Source organism: Hemiscyllium ocellatum, chromosome 5 (genome assembly GCF_020745735.1).
Source record: "Hemiscyllium ocellatum isolate sHemOce1 chromosome 5, sHemOce1.pat.X.cur, whole genome shotgun sequence".
Taxonomy (NCBI): domain Eukaryota; kingdom Metazoa; phylum Chordata; class Chondrichthyes; order Orectolobiformes; family Hemiscylliidae; genus Hemiscyllium; species Hemiscyllium ocellatum.
This window is the reverse complement of record NC_083405.1, coordinates 141,784,806-141,808,975: the sequence shown is the minus strand read 5'-3', so window position 1 is coordinate 141,808,975 and position 24,170 is coordinate 141,784,806. Positions and strand designations below refer to the sequence as shown.

Here is a 24,170-nt window from a genome sequence, read left to right as displayed (position 1 = left end):
CTACCCTCTTCCTATAGTTTATTCTCATATGAGGTGGAAGAGACGGACGGAGGGGGAGAGAAGGTGAGTGATGGAGTGACAGTGTGAGTGAGGGGACACCATGTGAGGGAGTGGGAGTGAGTGAGACAGAGAGCATAAGTGAGGAGCAGAGGTGAGTGAGAGAAAGGGTGAAGGAGAGTGAGTGAGTGAATGAGAGGGAGAGAGTGAGTGAGTAAGAGAGAGAGATTAGGTGAGGGTGTGAGGGGGAGGGAATGAGAGGGAGTGAGTGGGTGAGGGTGTGAGGGGGAGGGAGAGAGTGGGTGAGGGTGTGAGGGTGAGGGAGAGTGTGGGTGAGGGACAGTGTGTGAGGGTGAGGGAGAGAGTGTGTGAAGGTGTGAGGGTGAGGGAGAGTGTGGGTGAGGGTGTGAGGGTGATGGAGAGAGTGGGTGAAGGTGTGAGGGTGAGGGAGAGAGTGTGTGAGGGTGTGGGGGTGAGGGAGAGTGTGGGTGAGGGTGTGAGGGTGAGGGAGAGAGTGTGTGAAGGTGTGAGGGTGAGGGAGAGTGTGGGTGAGAGTGTGAGGGGGAGGGAGAGAGTGTGTGAGGGTGTGGGGGTGAGGGAGAGTGTGGGTGAGGGTGTGAGGGTGAGGGAGAGAGTGTGTGAAGGTGTGAGGGTGAGGGAGAGTGTGGGTGAGGGTGTGAGGGTGAGGGAGAGAGTGTGTGAGGGTGTGGGGGTGAGGGAGAGTGTGGGTGAGGGTGTGAGGGTGAGGGAGAGAGTGTGTGAGGGTGTGGGGGTGAGGGAGAGTGTGGGTGAAGGTGAATGAGGGAGTAGAGAGGGGGACAGAGGGTAACTGTGGGTGGGAGGGAGAGAGTCAGTGAGGGGAAGGGAAGGGGGAGTGAGGGTGGGTGTAGACATTGTGTGAGGGGGAATCGGGACATTGAGTGAGATTAGTATGGGATTGAGGGAGTACTGTCGTGCGTGAGGAGTAGGTTTTCTCTCACTTACCTCCTGTGAAGTGGCTGCATTGAGGGCAGCCGGGAGGAATCTCCATGTGAGCACCATCAGTTTGTGTCCACAGAGAGATGTCAGCCAGAGTGGGACCTAGGTCAGTAACTGCAGGCTGGTTTCTCCAGAAGGCTGTTTGGGAGCTGGTCTGGTTTACAGAAGGAGCCTGAATTCACTCAGATTTGAATGGTCATGAAAACAGTCAGTGCAGTGGAGACACATGGTATCAGGGAGAAGTTGGCTGGAGTTGTCCAGTAACAGACTGGAACACCCAAGTCTAAGGATGGTTCAATACATTTGAAAGACGGCACCTTGTTAATATTTGGTTTCTTTTCAAACAGCATCAAGTCTTTGTTATAGTTCAATGGAAGAGAAGCTCTTAATACTTGCAGCATATTTGTTTTAAAATAGAAAGCGAGATATCTGGGCACGCTGTGGGTCAGTGCATTCACCAAGAAAGTTACAAAGTTTGGATATTGAACTCCTCCCCACTGACAGAGTAAGATGAGGATATGGCAGCAGTGGTGTCAGGTTCAGACCCCCCGCTCCACAAATAGCAACAGAATCAGCCCCATCAGGAAACAGAGATTAATCAGATCTGGATAAATAGTCTCTTTTTGTTCCAAACATATACATTCCATTGGATTAACTTCAAATCACTCGATTATTTAAAACTCAGAGGGACTGAGGTGATGGAAAATTAAAACAAATGTCTCTCCTATATTTCTATCAGAATAATGGTGTCCCTTGCTGTCCTTTACAGAGACTGTTTTTTTGGTGATCTGCTAGTTGTGGAGCAGGGTGAGGGGGAAGGGGGCCTGGGGACAGTGGTCTTGCTACATCATTGACACTTGTAGAAGCTGCGTCTGTGTAAACACAGAGCCCTCATCGGGGTTAGGGAGTGGCCGAGAGCTCATGGACATGGTCACCATCTCCCGCCCTCCAGGAACAGCGGAGGCCAATCTGCGGCCGTAACTGGACGACGTGTATGAGGATGATGAGAAGGACATGGAGTAACCAGATCCTGACGCGTCAAAGCTTCCTCGTCTGGAGCCTGTTCTAGAACCAGTTCTTGAACCTGATCGAGAACCCGCGGATGAGCCAGCTCCGCTGACGTTGTAGGGACTGTAGAAACCTTTGGTCGATTGTGATGACGCTTCAAGCAAACGCAGGCCTGTCCCTTCTTCGATCATTGATCGGTCCATCGCATCCTTGTAGGAAATCTTCAGCTTGGTTTTGGGACAGGTTATATACTTTGTATGAGAGCCAACATCCCTCAGTTTCTGGGCAGTGCGGGCATCGATGGTGCCTTTTTGTAAAGCTTCATCCAGAGAGACACGTCCAGTGACATCAGGTTCAATCAGGCCACCAGTCAGATACTGTACCTCCAAGAACCTCTGGCCTGCTTCGTAATATAACCAGCCTTTCTTCAAGGCCTGAGCTGCGGACATCTTTGTCTTGGTCCTTGGATCTTCAAACCCATTGAATGCTTTCTGAGCCAGGTTGATCCTGTCCACCATGATCTTGTCTACAAGGGAGTGAGCAACAGCATCAGTGAGCGAATACTTCTCTCCTGTAGTGGGATCAATGATTCCACCTGTACAGGCCTGGGCCTCCAGTAACCTCTGACCACTGATGTTGTCCACCAAGTTACGATGCATGGCTTCTGTGATGGAGACTTTCTCGAGAGTATCTGTGTCCAAGATGCCAGCAACTGGACACGTCTCCTCCACTGGGTCATTCCATGCAACCATGTGACTTCTCATGGGACTTGCTTGTTGGCTTGTGTACGAAGATGAGGAGCCAACTGAGGAAGTCCTTGAACGGAACCCACTCATGTTTCCTGACAACATATCAGCAAATTCCGTGATGGATAACGCTCCAGAGCGGTACAGGTCTAAAGAACCCTGATCAATCAGCCCTTTGGACAGTGCATCATCGATATCGTACTGTCTTCCTGATCGTCTGTCAGTAATGACTGACTTGACCACACCATCTGATGAAGAGATTGTCACCTCCTCCCATTCACATTCCTGTTCAGACAGCTCTGTGTAAGTCTGATGATCAATGAGTCCTTTACGATAAGCCTCGAAAACAGACATCTCTTTGCCAGTTTCAGGATCCACAATGACCACTCGCCGTTTGCGAACAGATGATTTGGATGAAGTCTTCCTTTCTCTCTTCTTATCTTTCAGAATGAGTAAACAGAGGCCAGTATCAGAATCGACCACGCAGCGCTCCTTCAGCTGCAGGTAGGTGAGGTTTTCCTCAGTGTTTGGATCAAAGAAGCCCTTCGTGTCATCACCTGGGTCTGACAGGATCCTGTTCATCTCTTCATCAAACAGGCCTCGTTTGTAGGCCACCTCAACAGGCAGGCGATGACTGTACTCTGGGTCAATGATCCCACCCGTAGCAATCTGCGATTCCAATAAACGAATCCCGTGATCTTTCAGAATCAGATTTTTCTGCATGGCTTGGAACAGAGACAGCAGTTCACTCGAGTAAGGATCTCTGTAACCAGTAACTGCTCTCTCAGCCGAGAGAAGTTTATCCTTAAACTCTGGACCCACCACTCCCATTTTCACAGCATCACTCACAGTTAACTTTAAATTTTTAATGGGGTCAATCATGTAACCAGTTGCTGCTTGAGCCTCCAACAACTCAAAGGCTGTTCCAGGTCGAATCATTCCTTTCTTCATGGCTTGGTAAATGGTTAATCGCTCTTTGGTAGCTTCAACAAACACTCCTGAAATACAACTGGTACCTTCCAAGTATTTCTTGATGCTGTCGCTGACTTGGTCCACAGAGATTTCACCTTCCAGTAACCGTGCAGCATCAGAACTTGTGATGATATCTGATGCAACGAGTTGCTCCATTGTGATCTGTTTACGGAGACCTTTAAAGACCAACCTCTTCCTGTCCGTCAGAGTCAGCAGGCGATGGCCTGAGTCTTCATCAACCCTGCACCGCTTCAGCAGCTGAGTGTAATTCATGGGCTCTTCAGTGCTGGGGTCACGAAAGCCTTGGGGCCCCTCTGTGGGGTCTGTCAGCAGGCTGTATGTCTCACGGTCAAGATAGCCACGCTGGTAGGCCGTCTCCAGAGGAAGGTGGTAGCTGTATTCTGGGTCAATAATGCCACCTGTGACTAACTGGGCATCCAGTAGCCTCAGCACATACTCCTTCGCAATGAGGCCTTTCTTCATGGCTTGGAAAAGTGAGATGGTCTTCCCAGTATAAGGGTCTCGGTAGCCAGTGACTGCTCGTTCAGCTGAAAGCAGTTTGTCGTGGAGCTCAGGACCAACGAGACCTTCTCTCACTGCCTCATCTACAGACAGCCTCTTATCCTTCACCGGGTCCAACATGAAGCCAGTGGCAGCCTGCGCTTCCAACAGAGCATCAGTTATCTCAGGTTTCACCAAACCCTTCTTCATTGCTTGGTATAATGTTAACACTTCCTTCCCAGCACATTTATAAATCCCACTTATTGCTCCTGTTCCAAACAGGTACTTCCGGACTGACTCCATCTCACAGACTTGCTGCACAGTTAATCGTTTGTCCTTCAGCATATTCAGTGTTTCCAGGTCAATAATTTTGGAGGAATAAAGCTGATCAGCTGTGATCCTCCCCCTGAAAGTATTAAACGTAATCATTTCATAACCTCTGCGGATTTCCACCTGCTGAATAATCTCAATAATTACCACAACCAAACGCTCACGTGTAATCTTTCCTGAACGATAGTCCCTTGTTAACCTGAGTCGCTCTTTCTCAGTAAGTAACTCAGAGTTCAGGATCTCCCAAATGGACATGGACTTCCCACCAAGTGTGCCTTCAGGAAGCTCCACAGTTGTGTTCTCAAATACCTCCCTTGTTTCAACCTCACTGTGCACCATACTTTCAACCACCTGGGGTATCTGGCTGTCCTTTATTGGGATGAGGTACAGTCCTGTCTCTGGATCTGTTACGCACCTCTCCTTCAGCTGCTGATACGTGAGGTCTTCATCAGTGTTAGGGTCCAGAAACCCTTTGGTGTCATCCGCAGCATCAGACAGAATCTTGTTCATCTCCGCATCAAACATTCCTCGCTGGTAGGCCACATCGACAGGCAGTCGGTGACTGTGCACAGGATCAATGATGCCTCCGGTAGCAATCTGTGCCTCAAGGAGTCGGATCCCATTACCCTTCGACACAAGATCCTTCGTGATCGCCTCAAATAAGGAGATCTTGCGACCAGTGTATGGGTCAGTGTACCCAGTTACAGCTTTCTCTGCTGACAGAAGTTTCTCGTGGAGCTCTGGGCCTACCAGACCTTCTTTAACTGCCTCATCGACAGTGAGGGTTCGATTCTTCACAGGGTCAACAATAAACCCTGACCCTGCCTGAGCTTCCAGCAAGGCCTCTCCTGTGCTTGGACTCAACATATTCTTCTTCATGGCTTCGTAAAAGCTCATCTTTGTCTTTGTGGGTTCAATAAACACTCCAGCGATACTGTCTGACCCCTGAAGGTACCTCCTCACTGAATCCACCTTGCCAACATCTTCTGGTGTTGCTTTTCCTTTCTGAAGACCATCAAATGTCTTCTTGTCAATGATCTTCGAATCGAGTAACTCACTGGCAGGGACCTTGTCTCTCAGACCATCTAATGTTATTTGTGACTTTTTCTTCACCTCAGTTTCCTCAATGATTGTAACAACAATTGTAATGATCTTTTCCACGGTGACTTTTCCTGATCTGTACTGTCGGATAAGGTCCCGACGTTGTTCCTCAGTGAAATACTCGGAGTTTATCAATTCCCAGATAGTGACCGTTTTGCCAGAGAATTTTCCGGATGGGACAGACACTGCAGCATTTTGGAAAACCTCTTTAGTTACCTCCTCAGGGTGAACATCCACACGTTTAGTTGCCTCTTCTGTCAATGGTAACAGAAGAAGTGATGTGTCAGGATCAGTTCGACATTTCTCCCTCAGCTGTTGGTACGTGACACGTTCGTCTGTGTTTGGTTCGGTGAAGCCTTTAATGTCATCGCTAGACGTGGACAACTTTTTACTCATCTCCTCATCCAACATGCCCCTCTTGTAGGCCACGTCAATGGGTAGACGATGGCTGGTCACAGGGTCAATGATACCACCAGATGCCAACTGAGCATCCAAGAGAGGCACGCCATGTTTCTTGGGTATGAGGTCCTTCTGCATTGCCTCAAATAAAGAGATCTTGCGGCCAGTGTAAGGGTCAGTGTACCCAGTTACAGCTTTCTCTGCTGACAGAAGTCTCTCATGGAGCTCTGGGCCTACCAGACCTTCTTTAACTGCCTCATCGACAGTGAGGGTTCGATTCTTCACAGGGTCAACAATAAACCCTGACCCTGCCTGAGCTTCCAGCAAGGCCTCTCCTGTGCTTGGACTCAACATATTCTTCTTCATGGCTTCGTAAAAGCTCATCTTTGTCTTTGTGGGTTCAATAAACACTCCAGCGATACTGTCTGACCCCTGAAGGTACCTCCTCACTGAATCCACCTTGCCAACATCTTCTGGTGTTGCTTTTCCTTTCTGAAGACCATCAAATGTCTTCTTGTCAATGATCTTCGAATCGAGTAACTCACTGGCAGGAACCTGGTCTCTCAAACCATCAAACAGAAGCTGTGGTTTCTTCTTTGCTTCTTTCTCTTCAATCACCGTGATGACAATTCTGATGATCTTCTCAACTGTGACCTTTCCTGATCGGTATTGTCGAATCAGATCCCTCCTTTGTTCCTCAGTGAAATACTCAGAATTAATCAGCTCCCAGATGGTGACTGTTTTCCCAGTGAAAGTGCCAGCAGGTACGGAGACTGTTGTCTTTTTAAAAGTATCTTTTGTCTGTTCCTCATCATAAGCTGGTTTCAACGCAACAGCTTTCTCATTCAAAGGCAGCAGGTAAACCCCAGTTGTATCATCCTTTATGCATCTGTCTTTCAGCTCTTGGTAAGTGAGGGTCTCCTCTGTGTTTGGATCATAAAATCCTTTATTGTCATCACTGGGAGTAGACAACATGCGAGTCATCTCCTCATCCAACATTCCCCTCTTGTAGGCTACCTCGATGGGTAGACGATGGCTGGTCACAGGGTCAATGATACCACCAGATGCCAACTGGGCATCCAAGAGGCGCAACCCATGCTCCTTGTGAAGAAGGTTCTTTGCGATTGCCTCAAATAAGGAGATCTTGCGGCCAGTGTAAGGGTCAGTGTACCCAGTTACAGCTTTCTCTGCTGACAGAAGTTTCTCGTGGAGCTCTGGGCCTACCAGACCTTCTTTAACTGCCTCATCGACAGTGAGGGTTCGATTCTTCACAGGGTCAACAATAAACCCTGACCCTGCCTGAGCTTCCAGCAAGGCTTCTGCTGTGCTTGGACTCAACATATTCTTCTTCATGGCTTCGTAAAAGCTCATCTTTGTCTTTGTGGGTTCAATAAACACTCCAGCGATACTGTCTGACCCCTGAAGGTACCTCCTCACTGAATCCACCTTGCCAACATCTTCTGGTGTTGCTTTTCCTTTCTGAAGACCATCAAATGTCTTCTTGTCAATGATCTTCGAATCGAGTAACTCACTGGCAGGGACCTTGTCTCTCAAACCATCAAAGTGAGGCTGCTTTTTAGCTTCAGTCTCACCAATGATTGTAACAACAATTGTAATGATCTTTTCCACGGTGACTTTTCCTGACCTGTACTGTCGGATAAGGTCCCGACGTTGTTCCTCAGTGAAATACTCGGAGTTTATCAATTCCCAGATAGTGACAGTTTTGCCAGAGAATTTTCCGGATGGGACAGTCACTGCAGCATTTTGGAAAACCTCTTTAGTTACCTCCTCAGGGTGAACATCCACACGTTTAGTTGCCTCTTCTGTCAATGGTAACAGAAGAAGTGATGTGTCAGGATCAGTTCGACATTTCTCCCTCAGCTGTTGGTACGTGACACGTTCGTCTGTGTTTGGTTCGGTGAAGCCTTTAATGTCATCGCTAGACGTGGACAACTTTTTACTCATCTCCTCATCCAATATGCCCCTCTTGTAGGCCACGTCAATGGGTAGACGATGGCTGGTCACAGGGTCAATGATACCACCAGATGCCAACTGAGCATCTAAGAGAGGCACGCCATGTTTCTTGGGTATGAGGTCCTTCTGCATTGCCTCAAATAAGGAGATCTTGCGGCCAGTGTAAGGGTCAGTGTACCCAGTTACAGCTTTCTCTGCTGACAGAAGTTTCTCATGGAGCTCTGGGCCTACCAGACCTTCTTTAACTGCCTCATCGACAGTGAGAGTTCGATTCTTCACAGGGTCAACAATAAACCCTGACCCTGCCTGAGCTTCCAGCAAGGCCTCTCCTGTGCTTGGACTCAACATATTCTTCTTCATTGCTTCGTAAAAGCTCATCTTTGTCTTTGTGGGTTCAATAAACACTCCAGCGATACTGTCTGACCCCTGAAGGTACCTCCTCACTGAATCCACCTTGCCAACATCTTCTGGTGTTACTTTTCCTTTCTGAAGCCCATCAAATGTCTTCTTGTCAATGATCTTCGAATCGAGTAACTCACTGGCAGGAACCTGGTCTCTCAGACCATCAAACAGAAGCTGTGGTTTCTTCTTTGCTTCTTTCTCTTCAATCACCGTGATGACAATTCTGATGATCTTCTCAACTGTGACCTTTCCTGATCGGTATTGTCGAATCAGATCCCTCCTTTGTTCCTCAGTGAAATACTCAGAATTAATCAGCTCCCAGATGGTGACTGTTTTCCCAGTGAAAGTGCCAGCAGGAACGGAGACTGTTGTCTTTTTAAAAGTATCTTTTGTCTGTTCCTCATCATAAGCTGGTTTCAACGCAACAGCTTTCTCATTCAAAGGCAGCAGGTAAACCCCAGTTGTATCATCCTTTATGCATCTGTCTTTCAGCTCTTGGTAAGTGAGGGTCTCCTCTGTGTTTGGATCATAAAATCCTTTATTGTCATCACTGGGAGTAGACAACATGCGAGTCATCTCCTCATCCAACATTCCCCTCTTGTAGGCTACTTCGATGGGTAGACGATGGCTGGTCACAGGGTCAATGATACCACCAGATGCCAACTGGGCATCCAAGAGGCGCAACCCATGCTCCTTGTGAAGAAGGTTCTTATTGATAGCTTCAAATAAGGAGATCTTGCGACCAGTGTAAGGGTCAGTGTACCCAGTTACAGCTTTCTCTGCTGACAGAAGTTTCTCGTGGAGCTCTGGGCCTACCAGACCTTCTTTAACTGCCTCATCGACAGTGAGGGTTCGATTCTTCACAGGGTCAACAATAAACCCTGACCCTGCCTGAGCTTCCAGCAAGGCCTCTCCTGTGCTTGGACTCAACATATTCTTCTTCATGGCTTCGTAAAAGCTCATCTTTGTCTTTGTGGGTTCAATAAACACTCCAGCGATACTGTCTGACCCCTGAAGGTACCTCCTCACTGAATCCACCTTGCCAACATCTTCTGGTGTTGCTTTTCCTTTCTGAAGCCCATCAAATGTCTTCTTGTCAATGATCTTCGAATCGAGTAACTCACTGGCAGGGACCTTGTCTCTCAAACCATCAAAGTGAGGCTGCTTTTTAGCTTCAGTCTCACCAATGATTGTAACAACAATTGTCATGATCTTTTCCACGGTGACTCTTCCTGACCTGTACTGTCGGATAAGGTCCCGACGTTGTTCCTCAGTGAAATACTCAGAGTTTATCAATTCCCAGATAGTGACCGTTTTGCCAGAGAATTTTCCGGATGGGACAGTCACTGCAGCATTTTGGAAAACCTCTTTAGTTACCTCCTCAGGGTGAACATCCACACGTTTAGTTGCCTCTTCTGTCAATGGTAACAGAAGAAGTGATGTGTCAGGGTCAGTTCGACATTTCTCCCTCAGCTGTTGGTACGTGACACGTTCGTCTGTGTTTGGTTCGGTGAAGCCTTTAATGTCATCGCTAGACGTGGACAACTTTTTACTCATCTCCTCATCCAACATTCCCCTCTTGTAGGCCACGTCAATGGGTAGACGATGGCTGGTCACAGGGTCAATGATACCACCAGATGCCAACTGAGCATCCAAGAGAGGCACGCCATGTTTCTTGGGTATGAGGTCCTTCTGCATTGCCTCAAATAAAGAGATCTTGCGGCCAGTGTAAGGGTCAGTGTACCCAGTTACAGCTTTCTCTGCTGACAGAAGTCTCTCATGGAGCTCTGGGCCTACCAGACCTTCTTTAACTGCCTCATCGACAGTGAGGGTTCGATTCTTCACAGGGTCAACAATAAACCCTGACCCTGCCTGAGCTTCCAGCAAGGCCTCTCCTGTGCTTGGACTCAACATATTCTTCTTCATGGCTTCGTAAAAGCTCATCTTTGTCTTTGTGGGTTCAATAAACACTCCAGCGATACTGTCTGACCCCTGAAGGTACCTCCTCACTGAATCCACCTTGCCAACATCTTCTGGTGTTGCTTTTCCTTTCTGAAGACCATCAAATGTCTTCTTGTCAATGATCTTCGAATCGAGTAACTCACTGGCAGGAACCTGGTCTCTCAGACCATCAAACAGAAGCTGTGGTTTCTTCTTTGCTTCTTTCTCTTCAATCACCGTGATGACAATTCTGATGATCTTCTCAACTGTGACCTTTCCTGATCGGTATTGTCGAATCAGATCCCTCCTTTGTTCCTCAGTGAAATACTCAGAATTAATCAGCTCCCAGATGGTGACTGTTTTCCCAGTGAAAGTGCCAGCAGGAACGGAGACTGTTGTCTTTTTAAAAGTATCTTTTGTCTGTTCCTCATCATAAGCTGGTTTCAACGCAACAGCTTTCTCATTCAAAGGCAGCAGGTAAACCCCAGTTGTATCATCCTTTATGCATCTGTCTTTCAGCTCTTGGTAAGTGAGGGTCTCCTCTGTGTTTGGATCATAAAATCCTTTATTGTCATCACTGGGAGTAGACAACATGCGAGTCATCTCCTCATCCAACATTCCCCTCTTGTAGGCTACTTCGATGGGTAGACGATGGCTGGTCACAGGGTCAATGATACCACCAGATGCCATTTGGGCATCCAAGAGGCGCAACCCATGCTCCTTGTGAAGGAAGTTCTTATTGATAGCTTCAAATAAGGAGATCTTGCGGCCAGTGTATGGGTCAGTGTACCCAGTTACAGCTTTCTCTGCTGACAGAAGTTTCTCATGGAGCTCTGGGCCTACCAGACCTTCTTTAACTGCCTCATCGACAGTGAGGGTTCGATTCTTCACAGGGTCAACAATAAACCCTGACCCTGCCTGAGCTTCCAGCAAGGCTTCTGCTGTGCTTGGACTCAACATATTCTTCTTCATGGCTTCGTAAAAGCTCATCTTTGTCTTTGTGGGTTCAATAAACACTCCAGCGATACTGTCTGACCCCTGAAGGTACCTCCTCACTGAATCCAACTTGCCAACATCTTCTGGTGTTGCTTTTCCTTTCTGAAGCCCATCAAATGTCTTCTTGTCAATGATCTTCGAATCGAGTAACTCACTGGCAGGGACCTTGTCTCTCAAACCATCAAACAGAAGCTGTTTTTTAGCTTCAGTCTCATCAATGATTGTAATGATGTATTTGATGATGCTTTCAATGGTGACTTTTCCTGACCTGTACTGTCGGATAAGGTCCCGACGTTGTTCCTCAGTGAAATACTCGGAGTTTATCAATTCCCAGATGGTGACCGTTTTTCCAGAGAATTTTCCGGATGGGACAGATACTGTGGCTGAGCTGAAGATGTCCCGTGTTTGTTCTGTTGTATAACCCTCTGTGTGTGTCACTGCTTCATCAGTCAATGGTAAGAGACAGAGCCCAGTCTCTGGGTCTAGTTGACACCTGTCCATCAGTTGGAAATAAGTAAGGTACTCTTGGGTATTGGGGTCAAAATACCCTTTGGTTTCATCAGTGTCGCTGGGAAGTGTTTTGCTCATTTTCTCATCAATGATGCCTTGCTTATAGCCCTGCTCCAAGGGTAGACGATGGCTGTTCAAAGGGTCAATGATACCACCAGTCGCCATCTGAGCTTGCAGTAAACGGATTGCATGGTTCGGACTGATGAGGTCTTTCTTCATTGCTTCAAACAGGGAGATGGTGTTTCCCGTGTAGGGATCCCTGTAACCAGTCACTGCCCTCTCTGCAGATAGCAGCTTTTCCTGAAGTTCTGGTCCAACCACAGCTTCCTTAATGGCCTCATTGACTGGCAGCTTCTTGTTTCTGATGGGGTCAATGATGAAACCAGACGCTGCCTGGGCCTCCAGCAGGCTGGTGGCTGTTGTGGGCTTCAATATTCCCTGCTTCATTGCCTGATAGATGCTAAGTTTCTCATTTCTAGGCTCAAGGATGAGACCAGCAATGCAGCTCTTGCCCTGCAGATAAGTCTTCAGGTGTTCTTTTTGGGACAGTTCCTGCACTGTTACCGAACCTTTCTTCAGTTTGTCCAACTGCTTCCTGCTCAAGATGCCCGCCTCCTGCAGACGACCAGCTGTCACTGGCTGTCGAAGGCCACTAAAAGTCAGTTTGGTGTCTTCACTTTCGGCAGCAAAGTCCACCATGTCCCTGCCATTGGAAATGGCCTTCACTGGAGTGACTGTCACTTGTTGAATTGGAGCCATCTCTTTGATCTTTTTCTGAGCTTCCAGTTGCTCTCTCAGGATCCGATTCTCCTCAGCCAGCTGCTTCTCTTTCTGCTGTCTCTTCTCTTCCATTTCCTGCAATTCCTTTTGTTTATCGTGAACCAAATCCTCTGCCTCCTTTTGCCTTCTCAGTGCCTCCTCCATACTGGCCTGAAGCCTGCGTTTCTCATCCTCCAGTTTCTGCATTTGTTCACTTTGTTCATCCTTCAGGGATTGGGAATTCTTCAGTTCATCTTCATAAAGTCGCTCTAACCTCTCCTTTTCCTCTTCAACCATCTTCTCCTTCTTCAGCAGAAGCTCTTTCTCAGTGATGAAAGTTTGTTGAAGGATCTGAGTGGTCTCAGCAATTTCCTTCTTCTGCCCTGCTTCCATCTGTAAGGTGTGAGTACAGGAAACCAACTGTTAATGATCGATTCTCACCAAAGACAGAACATAGACTGTTCACACATTGGACCCAATATCCAAGCAACCCACACCCCATTAACGTGCTCCCCAATAACCCCGTCCCCATTAACCTGCCCCCCAATAACCCTGTCCCCATTAACGTGCTCCCCAATAACCCTGTCCCCATTAACGTGCTCCCCAATAACCCCGTCCCCATTAACCTGCCCCCCAATAACCCTGTCCCCATTAACGTGCTCCCCAATAACCCCGTCCCCATTAACCTGCCCCCCAATAACCCTGTCCCCATTAACGTGCTCCCCAATAACCCCGTCCCCATTAACCTGCCCCCCAATAACCCCGTCCCCATTAACCTGCTCCCCAATAACCCCGTCCCCATTAACGTGCTCCCCAATAACCCCGTCCCCATTAACCTGCTCCCCAATAACCCTGTCCCCATTAACCTGCTCCCCAATAACCCCGTCCCCATTAACGTGCTCCCCAATAACCCCGTCCCCATTAACGTGCCCCCCAATAACCCCGTCCCCATTAACGTGCTCCCCAATAATCCCGTCCCCATTAACCTGCCCCCCAATAATCCCGTCCCCATTAACGTGCCCCCCAATAACCCCGTCCCCATTAACGTGCCCCCCAATAACCCCGTCCCCATTAACCTGCTCCCCAATAACCCCGTCCCCATTAACCTGCTCCCCAATAACCCCGTCCCCATTAACCTGCTCCCCAATAACCCTGTCCCCATTAACGTGCTCCCCAATAACCCCGTCCCCATTAACCTGCTCCCCAATAACCCCGTCCCCATTAACCTGCCCCCCAATAACCCTGTCCCCATTAACCTGCTCCCCAATAACCCCGTCCCCATTAACCTGCTCCCCAATAACCCCGTCCCCATTAACGTGCTCCCCAATAACCCCGTCCCCATTAACCTGCCCCCCAATAACCCTGTCCCCATTAACCTGCTCCCCAATAACCCCGTCCCCATTAACCTGCTCCCCAATAACCCCGTCCCCATTAACCTGCTCCCCAATAACCCCGTCCCCATTAACCTGCTCCCCAATAACCCTGTCCCCATTAACGTGCTCCCCAATAACCCCGTCCCCATTAACCTGCTCCCCAATAACCCCGTCCCCATTAACGTGCTCCCCAATAACCCCGTCCCCATTAACCTGCTCCCCAATAACCCCGTCCCCATTAACCTGCTCCCCAATAACCCCGTCCCCATTAACGTGCTCCCCAATAACCCCGTCCCCATTAACCTGCTCCCCAATAACCCCGTCCCCATTAACGTGCTCCCCAATAACCCCGTCCCCATTAACGTGCTCCCCAATAACCCCGTCCCCATTAACCTGCTCCCCAATAACCCCGTCCCCATTAACCTGCTCCCCAATAACCCCGTCCCCATTAACCTGCTCCCCAATAACCCCGTCCCCATTAACGTGCTCCCCAATAACCCCGTCCCCATTAACCTGCTCCCCAATAACCCTGTCCCCATTAACCTGCTCCCCAATAATCCCGTCCCCATTAACCTGCTCCCCAATAATCCCGTCCCCATTAACCTGTTACCTAACACAACAATAATCCACGTATTACGGCCACCTTACTCACTGATTACTGACAAATGAGGAGGTTTAATAAGTGAGGCAGGGATTAAGGAGGGAGGACAAATAAACAACTCATTGGAGGAGGAGGGTCCACAAATCTCCCCCCACTCAATGATGGAGGAGCCCAGCACACCCAGTGGGGTACCGCAGGGATCAGTGCTGGGACCACAGCTTTTTACAATATACATTAATGATATAGAAGATGGTATTAGCAATAACATTAGCAAATTTGCTGATGCGACAAAGCTGGGAGGCAGGGTGAAATGTGAGGAGGATGTTAGGAGATTACAGGGTGACCTGGACAGGTTAGGTGGGCAGCATGATGGTACAGTGGTTAGATTCCAGCCTCGGGTGACTCTCTGTGTGGAGTTTGCACATTCTCCCCGTCATGTCCATAAAAAGCAGGAAAAGCGCAGCAGGTCAGGCAGCATCCAAGGAACAGGAAATTTGACGTTTCGGGCATAAGCCCTTCTTCAGGAATGAGGAGAGTGTGCCAGGCAGGCTAAGATAAAAGGTAGGGAGGAGGGACTAGGGGGAGGGGCGATGGAGATGTGATAGGTAGAGGAGGTCAAGGTGAGGGTGATAGGCCGGAGTGGGGTGGGGGCGGAGAGGTCAGGAAGAGGATTGCAGGTTAGGAGGGCGGTGCTGAGTTCGAGGGAATCGACTGAGACGAGGTGGGGGGAGGGGAAATGAGGAAACTGGAGAAATCTGAGTTCATCCCTTGTGGTTGGAGGGTTCCCAGGCGGAAGATGAGGCGCTCCTCCTCCAACCGTCGTGTTGCTATGGTCTGGCGATAGCGGAGGCCAAGGACCTGCATGAATGCTGGACACACTTTCCTCATTCCTGATGAAGGGCTTATGCCCGAAACGTCGAATCTCCTGCTCCTTGGATGCTGCCTGACCTGCTGCGCTTTTCCAGCAACACATTTTCAGCTAAATAACATTTGTGCCATTCAAATGTCAGGCGTTGACCATCACCAATCAGAGATAATCTAACCATTGCCCCTTGACAGTTAATGGTGTTACCATCACTGAATCCCCCACGATCAACATCCTGGGGGTTACCATGATCAGAGACTTGAGTGGACCCACCACATAAACACAGCGGCTACAAGAGCAGGTCAGAGGCTGGGAATCCTGCGGTGAGTAACTCACCTCCTGACTCCCCAAGACCTGTCCACCATCTACAAGGGAAGGAGAAAGTGAGAAGGAGAGAGTAAGGCATGAGCGAGGGGGAGGGAGGGGGTTGATATGATGAGCAAAGAATGACACCTCATAAGTGGTCACTAAGATGTGAGCCCTGGGGACAGCATGCACAGGGACTGCACGTTAAGCACAGCCACAGACAGAGGGTCTTAGCCCGTGTTAAACGACTGAATACTCAGTGTCCCAGGATTATTCAATCTGCTCAGAGAGAATCCAGGCCTGACCTGGGGGCAACATCAAACTGAAAGCAGCAAATGTGGAAGGCAGCAAGAACCAGCAGTAATCCCACACGAGACAAACTCACCACAACAGGCCCCAGTCCAAATACAGCCCACAGCAAACTCACTGTCAGTGTGGTCTGGGCCTATGGTCAGTGTGGTCTGGGCCGATGGTCAGTGTGGTCTGGGGGTGATGGTCAGTGTGGTCTGGGAGGTGATGGTCAGTGATGGACAGTGTGGCCCGGGGGTGATGGACAGTGTGGCCTGGGGGTGATGGTCAGTGTGATCCGGGGATGATGGTCAGTGTGATCCGGGGATGATGGTCAGTGATGGACAGTGTGGCCTGGGGGTGATGGTCAGTGAGGTCTGGGAGTGATGGTCAGTGTAGTCTGGGAGTGATGGTCAGTGTAGTCTGGGAGGTGATGGTCAGGGTGGTCTGGAGTGATGGTTAGTGTGGTCTGGGAGGTGATGGTCAGTGTGGTCTGGGGGTGATGGTCAGTGTGGTCTGGAGTGATGGTCAGTGTGGTCTGGGAGGTGTCATTTGGTGCTGATCTGTGTGGCCTAGAGGTGCTGGTCAGTGTGGTCTGGGAGTGATGGCCAGTGAGGTCTGGGGTGATGGTCAGTGTGGTCAGGGAGGTGATGGTAAATGTGGTCTGGGATGTGATGGTCAGTGTGGTCTGGGAGTGATGGTCATTGTTGTCTGGGAGGTGCCGGTCAGAGACAGTATGGCCTGGGTGGTGATGGTTAGTGACAGTCAGAGTGGACTGGGCGTGATGGTCAGTGCGGTCTGGGAGGTGCCATTTGGTGCTGGTGTGGTCTGGAGGTGATGGTCAGTGTGGTCTGGGGGTGATGTTCAGTGTGGTCTGGGTGTGGTGGTCAGTGAGGTCTGGGGTGATGGTCAGTATGGTCTGGGAGGTGCCATTTAGTGATGGTCAGTGTGGCCTGGGAGGTGCCGGTCAGTGACAGTCAGTATAGTCTGGGAGATAATGGTTAGTGTGGACTGGGAGGTGCCAATTGGTGCTGGCCAGTGTGGACTGGGATGTGATGGTCAGTGTGGTCAGGGAGTGATGGTCAGTGTGGTCTGGGGTGATGGTCAGTGTGGTCTGGGTGTGATGGTCAGTGTGGTCTGGAGGTGATGGTCAGTGTGGTCTGGGGGTGATGGTCAGTGTGGACTGGGATGTGATGGTCAGTGTAGTCAGGGGGTAATGGTCAGTGTGGTCTGGGGGTGATGGCCAGTGTGGTCTGGGGGTGATGGTCAGTGTAGTCAGGGGTGATGGTCAGTGTGGTCTGGAGGTGATGGTCAGTGTGGTCTGGGGGTGATGGTCTGTGTGGTCAGGGAGTGATGGTCAATGATGGTCAGTTGGTGGTCAGTGTGGTCTGGGGGTGATGGTCAGTGTGGTCTGGGGTGATGGTCAGTGTGGTCTGGGAGTGATGGTCAGGGCAGTCTGGGGTGATGGTCAGTGTGGTCAGGGAGTGATGGTCAGTGTGGTCTGGGAGTGATGGTCAGGGCAGTCTGGGGTGATGGTCAGTGTGGTCAGGGAGTGATGGTCAGTGTGGACTGGGATGTGATGGTCAGTGTAGTCAGGGAGTAATGGTCGGTGATGGTCAGTGTGGTCTGGAGGTGATGGTCTGTGTGGTCAGGGAGTGATGGTCAATGATGGTCAGTTGGTGGTCAGTGTTGTCTGGGGTGATTGTAAGTGTGGTCTGGGAGTGATGGCCAGGGTGGTCTGGGAGTGATTGTCAGTGAGGTCTGGGGTGATGGTCAGTGTGGTCTGGAGGTGATGGTCAGTGTGGTCTGGGGGTGATGGCCAGTGTGGACTGGGTGTGAAGGTCAGTGTGGTCTGGGTGTGATGGTCAGTGTAGTCAGGGGTGATGGTCAGTGTGGTCTGGGGGTGATGGTCAGTGTGGTCTGGGGGTGATGGCCAGTGTGGACTGGGTGTGAAGGTCAGTGTGGTCTGGGTGTGATGGTCAGTGTAGTCAGGGGGTGATGGTCAGTGTGGTCAGGGAGTGATGGTCAATGATGGTCAGTTGCTGGTCAGTGTGGTCTGGGGGTGATGGTCAGTGTGGTCTGGGGTGATTGTAAGTGTGGTCTTGGAGTGATTGTTGGCAGTCTGGGGTGATGGTCAGTGTGGTCTGGGGGTGATGGCCAGTGTGTTCTGGAGTGATGGTCAGTGATGTCTAGGGTGATGGTCAGTGTGGTCTGGGAGTGATGGCCAGGGTGGTCTGGGGTGATTGTCAGTGTGGTCTGGGGTGATGGTCAGTGTGGTCTGGAGTGATGGTCAGTGAGGTCTAGGGCGATGGTCAGTGTGGTCTGGGAGTGGTGGTCAGTATGGTCTGGGAGTGGTGGTCAGTATGGTCTGGAGTGATGGTCAGTATGGTCTGGGAGGTGCCATTTAGTGCTGGTCAGTGCGGCCTGGGAGGTGCCGGTCAGTGATAGTCAGTAAGGTCAGGGAGGTGGTGGTCAGTGATAGTCAGTATGGTCTGGGAGGTGATGGTTAATGTGGACTGGGAAGTGCCGTTTGGTGCTGGTCAGTGTGGTCTGGGGGTGATGGCCAGTGTGGTCTGGAGTGATGGTCAGTGTGGTCTGGGAGGTGATGGTCAGTGTGGTCTGGGGATGATGGTCAATGTGGTCTGGAGTGATGGTCAGTGTGGTCTGGGAGGTGATGGTCAGTGTGGTCTGGGAGTGATGGTCAGAAATGGTCAGTGTGGTCTGGGAGTGATGGTCAGTGAGGTCTGGGAGTGATGGTCAGTGAGGTCCAGGGCGATGGTCAGTGTGGTCTGGGAGGTGATGGTAAATGTGGTCTGGGAGGTGTTGGTCAGTGTGGTCTGGGAGCGATGGTCATTGTTGTCTGGGAGGTGCCAATTAGTGATGGTCAGTGTGGTCTGGGAGGTGCCAGTCAGAGACAGTATGGCCTAGGTGGAGATGCTTAGTGACAGTCAGAGTGGTCTGGGCTTAATGGTCAGCGTGGTCTGAGAGGTGCCATTTGATGCTGGTCAGTGTGGTCTGGAGGTGATGGTCAGTGTGGTCTGGGGGTGATGGCCAGTGTGGTCTGGAGTGATTGTCAGTGTGGTCTGGGAGTGATGGCCAGTGAGATCTGGGAGTGATGGTCAATGTGGTCTGGGGTGATGGTCAGGACGGTCTGGGAGTGATGGTCAGGGCGGTCTGGGAGTGATGGTCAGTGTGGTCTGGGAGGTAATGGTCAGTGTGGTCTGGGAGGTGATAGTCATTATGGTCTGGAGTGGTCTGGGAGTGATGGTCATTGGGAGGTGCATTTAGTGATGGTCAGTGTGGTCTGGATGTGATGGTCAGTGTGGTCTGGGAGGTGGCATTTAGTGATGGTCAGTGTGGTCTGGGAGGTACCAGTCAGTGACAGTATGGCCTGTGTGGTGATGGGTAGTGACAGTCAGGGTGGTCTGGTTGTGATGGTCAGTGAGGTCTGGAAGGTGCCATTCGGTGCTGGTCAGTATGGTCTGGAGGTGCTGGTCAGTGTGGTCTGGAGGTGGTGGCCAGTGTGGTCTGGGGATGATGGTCAGTGTGGTCTGGCAGGTCCTGGTCAGTGTGGTCTGTAGCGATGGTCAGTGTGATCTGGGAGGTGCTGGTCAGTGTGGTCTGGAGGTGGTGTTCAGTGTGGTCTGGAGTGAATGTCAGTGTGTTCTGGAGATGATGGTCAGTGTGGTCTGGAGTGATGGTCAGTGAGGTCTGGGAGGTGCTGGTCAGTGTGGTCTGGCGGTGATGGTCAGTGTGGTCTGGAGGTGGTGGTCAGTGTGGTCTGGAGTGATGGTTAGTGTGGTTTGGGAGGTGATGGTCAGTGTGGTCTGGGAGGTGATAGTCATTGTGGTCTGGAGTGATGGTCGGTGTGGTCTGGGAGGTGATGGTCAGTGTGGTCTGGGAGTGATGGTCATTGTCTGGGAGGTGCCATTTAGTGATGGTCAGTGTGGTCTGGGAGATGATGGTCAGTGTGGTCTGGAGTAATGGTCAGTGTGGTCTGGAGTGATGGTCAGTGTGGTCTGGGTGGTACCGGTCAGTGACAGTGTGGCCTGGGTGGTGATGGTTAGTGACAGAGTGGTCTGGGTGTGATGGTCAGTATGATCTGGAGTGATGGTCAGTGTGGTCTGGGAGTGATGGTCATTGTCTGGGAGGTGCCATTTAGTGATGGTCAGTGTGGTCTGGGAGGTGCTGGTCAGTGTGATCTGGAGGTGATGGGCAGTGTGGTCTGGGTGTGATGGTCAGAGTGGTCTGGGAGGAACTGGTCAGTGACAGTCAGAGTAGTGTGGGTGTGATGGTCAGTGTAGTCTGGGAGGTGCTGGTCAGTGACAGAGTAGTGTGGGTGTGATGGTCAGTGTGGTCTGTGAGGTGCCATTTGGTGCTGGTCAGTGTGGCCTGGAGGTGATGGTCAGTGTGGTCTGGGACATGCTGGTCAGTGACAGCGTGGCCTGGGTGGTGATGGTTAGTGACAGTCAGAGTGGTCTGGGAGTGATGGTCAGTGTGGTCTGGGAGGTGATGGTCAGTGTGGTCTGGGGTGATGGTCAGTGGTGCCTGGGAGGTGTTGTTTGGTGATCAGTGTGGTCTGGAATAATGGTCAGTGTGGTCTGGGAGGTGATAGTCATTGTGGTCTGGAGTGATGGTCAGTGTGGTCTGGGAGTGATGGTCATTGTCTGGTAGGTGCCATTTAGTGATGGTCAGTGTGGCCTGGGAGGTACCGGTCAGTGACAGTGTGGCCTGGGTGGTGATGGTTAGTGACAGTCACATTGGTCTGGGTGTGATGGACAGTGCGGTCTGGCAGGTGCCATTTGGTGCTGGTCAGTGTGGTCTGGCGGTGATGGTCAGTGTGCTCTGGGGTGATGGTCAGTGTGGTCTGGAAGGTGCCATTTGGTGCTGGTCAGTGTGGTCTGGAGGTGATGGTCAGTGTGGTCTGGGAAGTGCTGGTCAGTGACAGTGTGGCCTGGGTGGTGATGGTTAGTGACAATCAGATTGGTTAGGGTGTGATGGTCAGTATTGTCTGGGAGGTGCCGTTTGGTGCTGGTCAGTGTGGTCTGTAGTGATGGTCAGTGTGGTCTGTGAGTGATGAATAGTGTGGTCTGGGAGTATGGTCAGTGAGGTCCAGGGCAATGGTCAGTGTGGTCTGGGAGGTGATGGTAAATGTGGTCTGGGAGGTGTTGGTCAGTGTGGTCTGGAGTGATGGTCAGTGTGCTCTGGTAGGTGCTGGTCAGTGACAGCGTGGCCTGGGTGATGATGGTTAGTGACAGAGCTGTCTGGGCGTGATGGTCAGTGTGGTCTGGAGTGATGGTCAGTGTCGTCTGGAAGGTTCCAGTCGGTGACAGTATGGCCTGGGTGGAGATGGTTCGTGACAGTCAGAGTGGTCTGGGCTTAATGGCCAGTGTGGTCTGGGAGGTGCCATTTGGTGCTGGTCAGTCTGGTCTGGAGGTGATCGTCAGTGTGGTCTGTAGTGATGGTCAGTGTGGATTGGGAGGTGCTGGTCAGTGTGGTCCTGAGGTGCTGGTCAGTGTGGTCTGGAGTGATGGTCAGTGTGGTCTTGGAGATGCTGCTCAATGTGGTCTGGAGGTGGTGGTCAGTGTGGCCTGGGAGGTGCTGGTCAGTGTGGTCTGGAGGTGGTGGTCAGTGTGGTCTGGAGTGATGGTCAGTGTGGTCTGGAGTGATGGTCAGTATGGGCTGGGAGGTGTTGGTCAGTGTGGTCTGGGGGTGATGGTCAGTGTGGTCTGGTGGGTGCTGGTCAGTGTGGTCTGGAGATAGTGGTCAGTGTGGCCTGGAGTGATGGTCAGTGTGGTTTGTAGTGATGGTCAGTGTGGTCTGGGAGGTGCTGGTCAGTGTGGTCTGGAGGTGTTGGTCAGTGTGGTCTGGGGTGATGGTCAGTGTGGTCTGGGAGGTGCCATTTGGTGCTGGTCAGTGTGGTCTGGAGGTGCTGGTCAGTGTGGTCTGTAGTGATGGTCAGTGTGGTCTGGAGTGATGGTCAGTATGGGCTGGGAGGTGTTGGTCAGTGTGGTCTGGGGGTGATGGTCAGTGTGGTCTGGTGGGTGCTGGTCAGTGTGATTTGGAGATGGTGGTCAGTGTGGTCTGGAGTGATGGTCAGTATGGGCTGGGAGGTGTTGGTCAGTTTGGTCTGGGGGTGATGGTCAGTGTGGTCTGGTGGGTGCTGGTCAGTGTGGTCTGGAGATGGTGGTCAGTGTGGTCTGGAGTGATGGTCAGTATGGGCTGGGAGGTGTTGGTCAGTGTGGTCTGGGGGTGATGGTCAGTGTGGTCTGGTGGGTGCTGGTCAGTGTGGTTTGGAGATGGTGGTCAGTGTGGTCTGGAGTGATGGTCAGTATGGGCTGGGAGGTGTTGGTCAGTGTGGTCTGGGGGTGATGGTCAGTGTGGTCTGGGGGTGCTGGTCAGTGTGGTCTGGAGATGGTGGTCAGTGTGGTCTGGAGTGATGGTCAGTGTGGTCTGGAGGTGTTGGTCAGTGTGGTCTGGGAGGTGCCATTTGGTGCTGGTCAGTCTGGTCTGGAGGTGCTGGTCAGTGTGGTCTGTAGTGATGGTCAGTGTGGATTGGGAGGTGCTGGTCAGTGTGGTCTGGGGGTGATGGTCAGTGTGGTCTGTAGTGATAGTCAGTGTGGTATTGGTGGTGCTGGTCATTGTGGTCTGGAGGTGGTGGTCAGAGTGGTCTGGAGGTGCTGGTCAGTGTGGTCTGGGGGTGATGGTCAGTGTGGTCTGTAGTGATGGCCAGTGTGGTCTATTAGGAGCTACTCAATGTGGTCTGGAGGTGGTGGTCAGTGTGGTCTGGAGTGATGGTCAGTGTGGCCTGGGGGTGCTGGTCAGTGTGGTCTGGAGTGATGGTCAGTGTGGTCTGGGAGGTGCTGCTCAGTGTGGTCTGGGGGTGATGGTCAGTGTGGTCTCTAATGATGGTCAGTGTGGTGTGGAGTGATGGTCAGTGTGGTCTTGGAGGTGCTGGTCAGTGTGGTCTGGGGGTGATGGTCAGTGTGGTCTTGGAGATGCTGCTCAATGTGGTCTTGAGGTGGTGGTCAGTGTGGCCTGGGAGGTGCTGGTCAGTGTGGTCTGGAGGTGGTGGTCAGTGTGGTCTGGAGTGATGGTCAGTATGGGCTGGGAGGTGTTGGTCAGTGTGGTCTGGGAGGTGCTGGTCAGTGTGGTCTGGAGATGGTGGTGTGGTCTGGAGTGATGGTCAGTGTGGTCTGGGGTTGATGATCAGTGTGGTCTGGGAGGTTTTGGTAGTGACAGTGTGGCCTGGGTGGTGCTGGTTAGTGACAGTCAGAGTGGTCTGGAGGTGATGGTCAGTGTGGTCTGTAGTGATGGTCAGTGTGGTCTGGGAGTTGCTGTTTGATGCTGATCTATGTGGTCTGGAGAAGGTGGTCAGTGTGGTCTGGGGGTGATGGTCAGTGTGGTTTGTAGTGATGGTCAGTGTGGTCTGGGAGGTGCTGGTCAGTGTGGTCTAGGGGTGATGGTCAGTGTGATCTGGGAGGTGCCATTTGGTGCTGGTCAGTCTGGTCTGGAGGTGCTGGTCAGTGTGGTCTGGAGTGATGATCAGAGTAGTCTGGGAGCTGCCAGTCAGAGACAGTATGGCCTGGGTGGAGATGGTCAGTGTGGTCTGGGAGTGAAGGTCATTGTTGTCTGGGAGGTGCCAATTAGTAATGGTCAGTGTGGTCTGGGAGGTGCCGGTCAGTGACAGTGTGGCCTGGGTGGTGATGGTTAGTGACAGTCAGAGTGGTCTGGTTGTGATGGTCAGTGAGGTCTGGGAGGTGCCATTCGGTGCTGGTCAGTATGGTCTGGAGGTGCTGGTCAGTGTGGTCTGGAGGTGGTGGTCAGTGTGGTCTGGGGATGATGGCCAGTATGGTGTGGGAGGTGTCGTTTGGTGCTGATCAGTGTGATCTGGAGGTGCTGGTCAGTGTGGTCTGGGAGGTGATGGTCAGTGTGGTCTGGGAGGTGATGGTCAGTGTGGCCTGGAATGATGGTCAGCATGGTCTGGGAGGTGTTGGTCAGTATGGTCTGGGGTGATGGTCAGTGTTGTCTGGGAGGTACCGTTTGGTGCTGATCAGTGTGATCTGGAGGTGCTGGTCAGTGTGGTCTGGGAGGTGATAGTCATTGTGGTCTGGAGTGATGGT

General features: G+C 51.3%; 1 protein-coding gene across 1 annotated transcript in view; it reads right to left on the bottom strand.

The window, feature by feature from the left end:
• The window catches only part of LOC132815908 (plectin-like), a 74,088-nt gene that overhangs the window by 1,287 nt on the left and 48,631 nt on the right, over nucleotides 1-24,170 (bottom strand). The window contains exon 15 of the mRNA XM_060825285.1: nucleotides 982-13,007. Within this exon, the coding sequence (XP_060681268.1) occupies nucleotides 1,818-13,007 (11,190 nt within the window). The 3' untranslated portion in view covers nucleotides 982-1,817. The remainder of the gene's footprint in view (nucleotides 1-981; nucleotides 13,008-24,170) is intronic.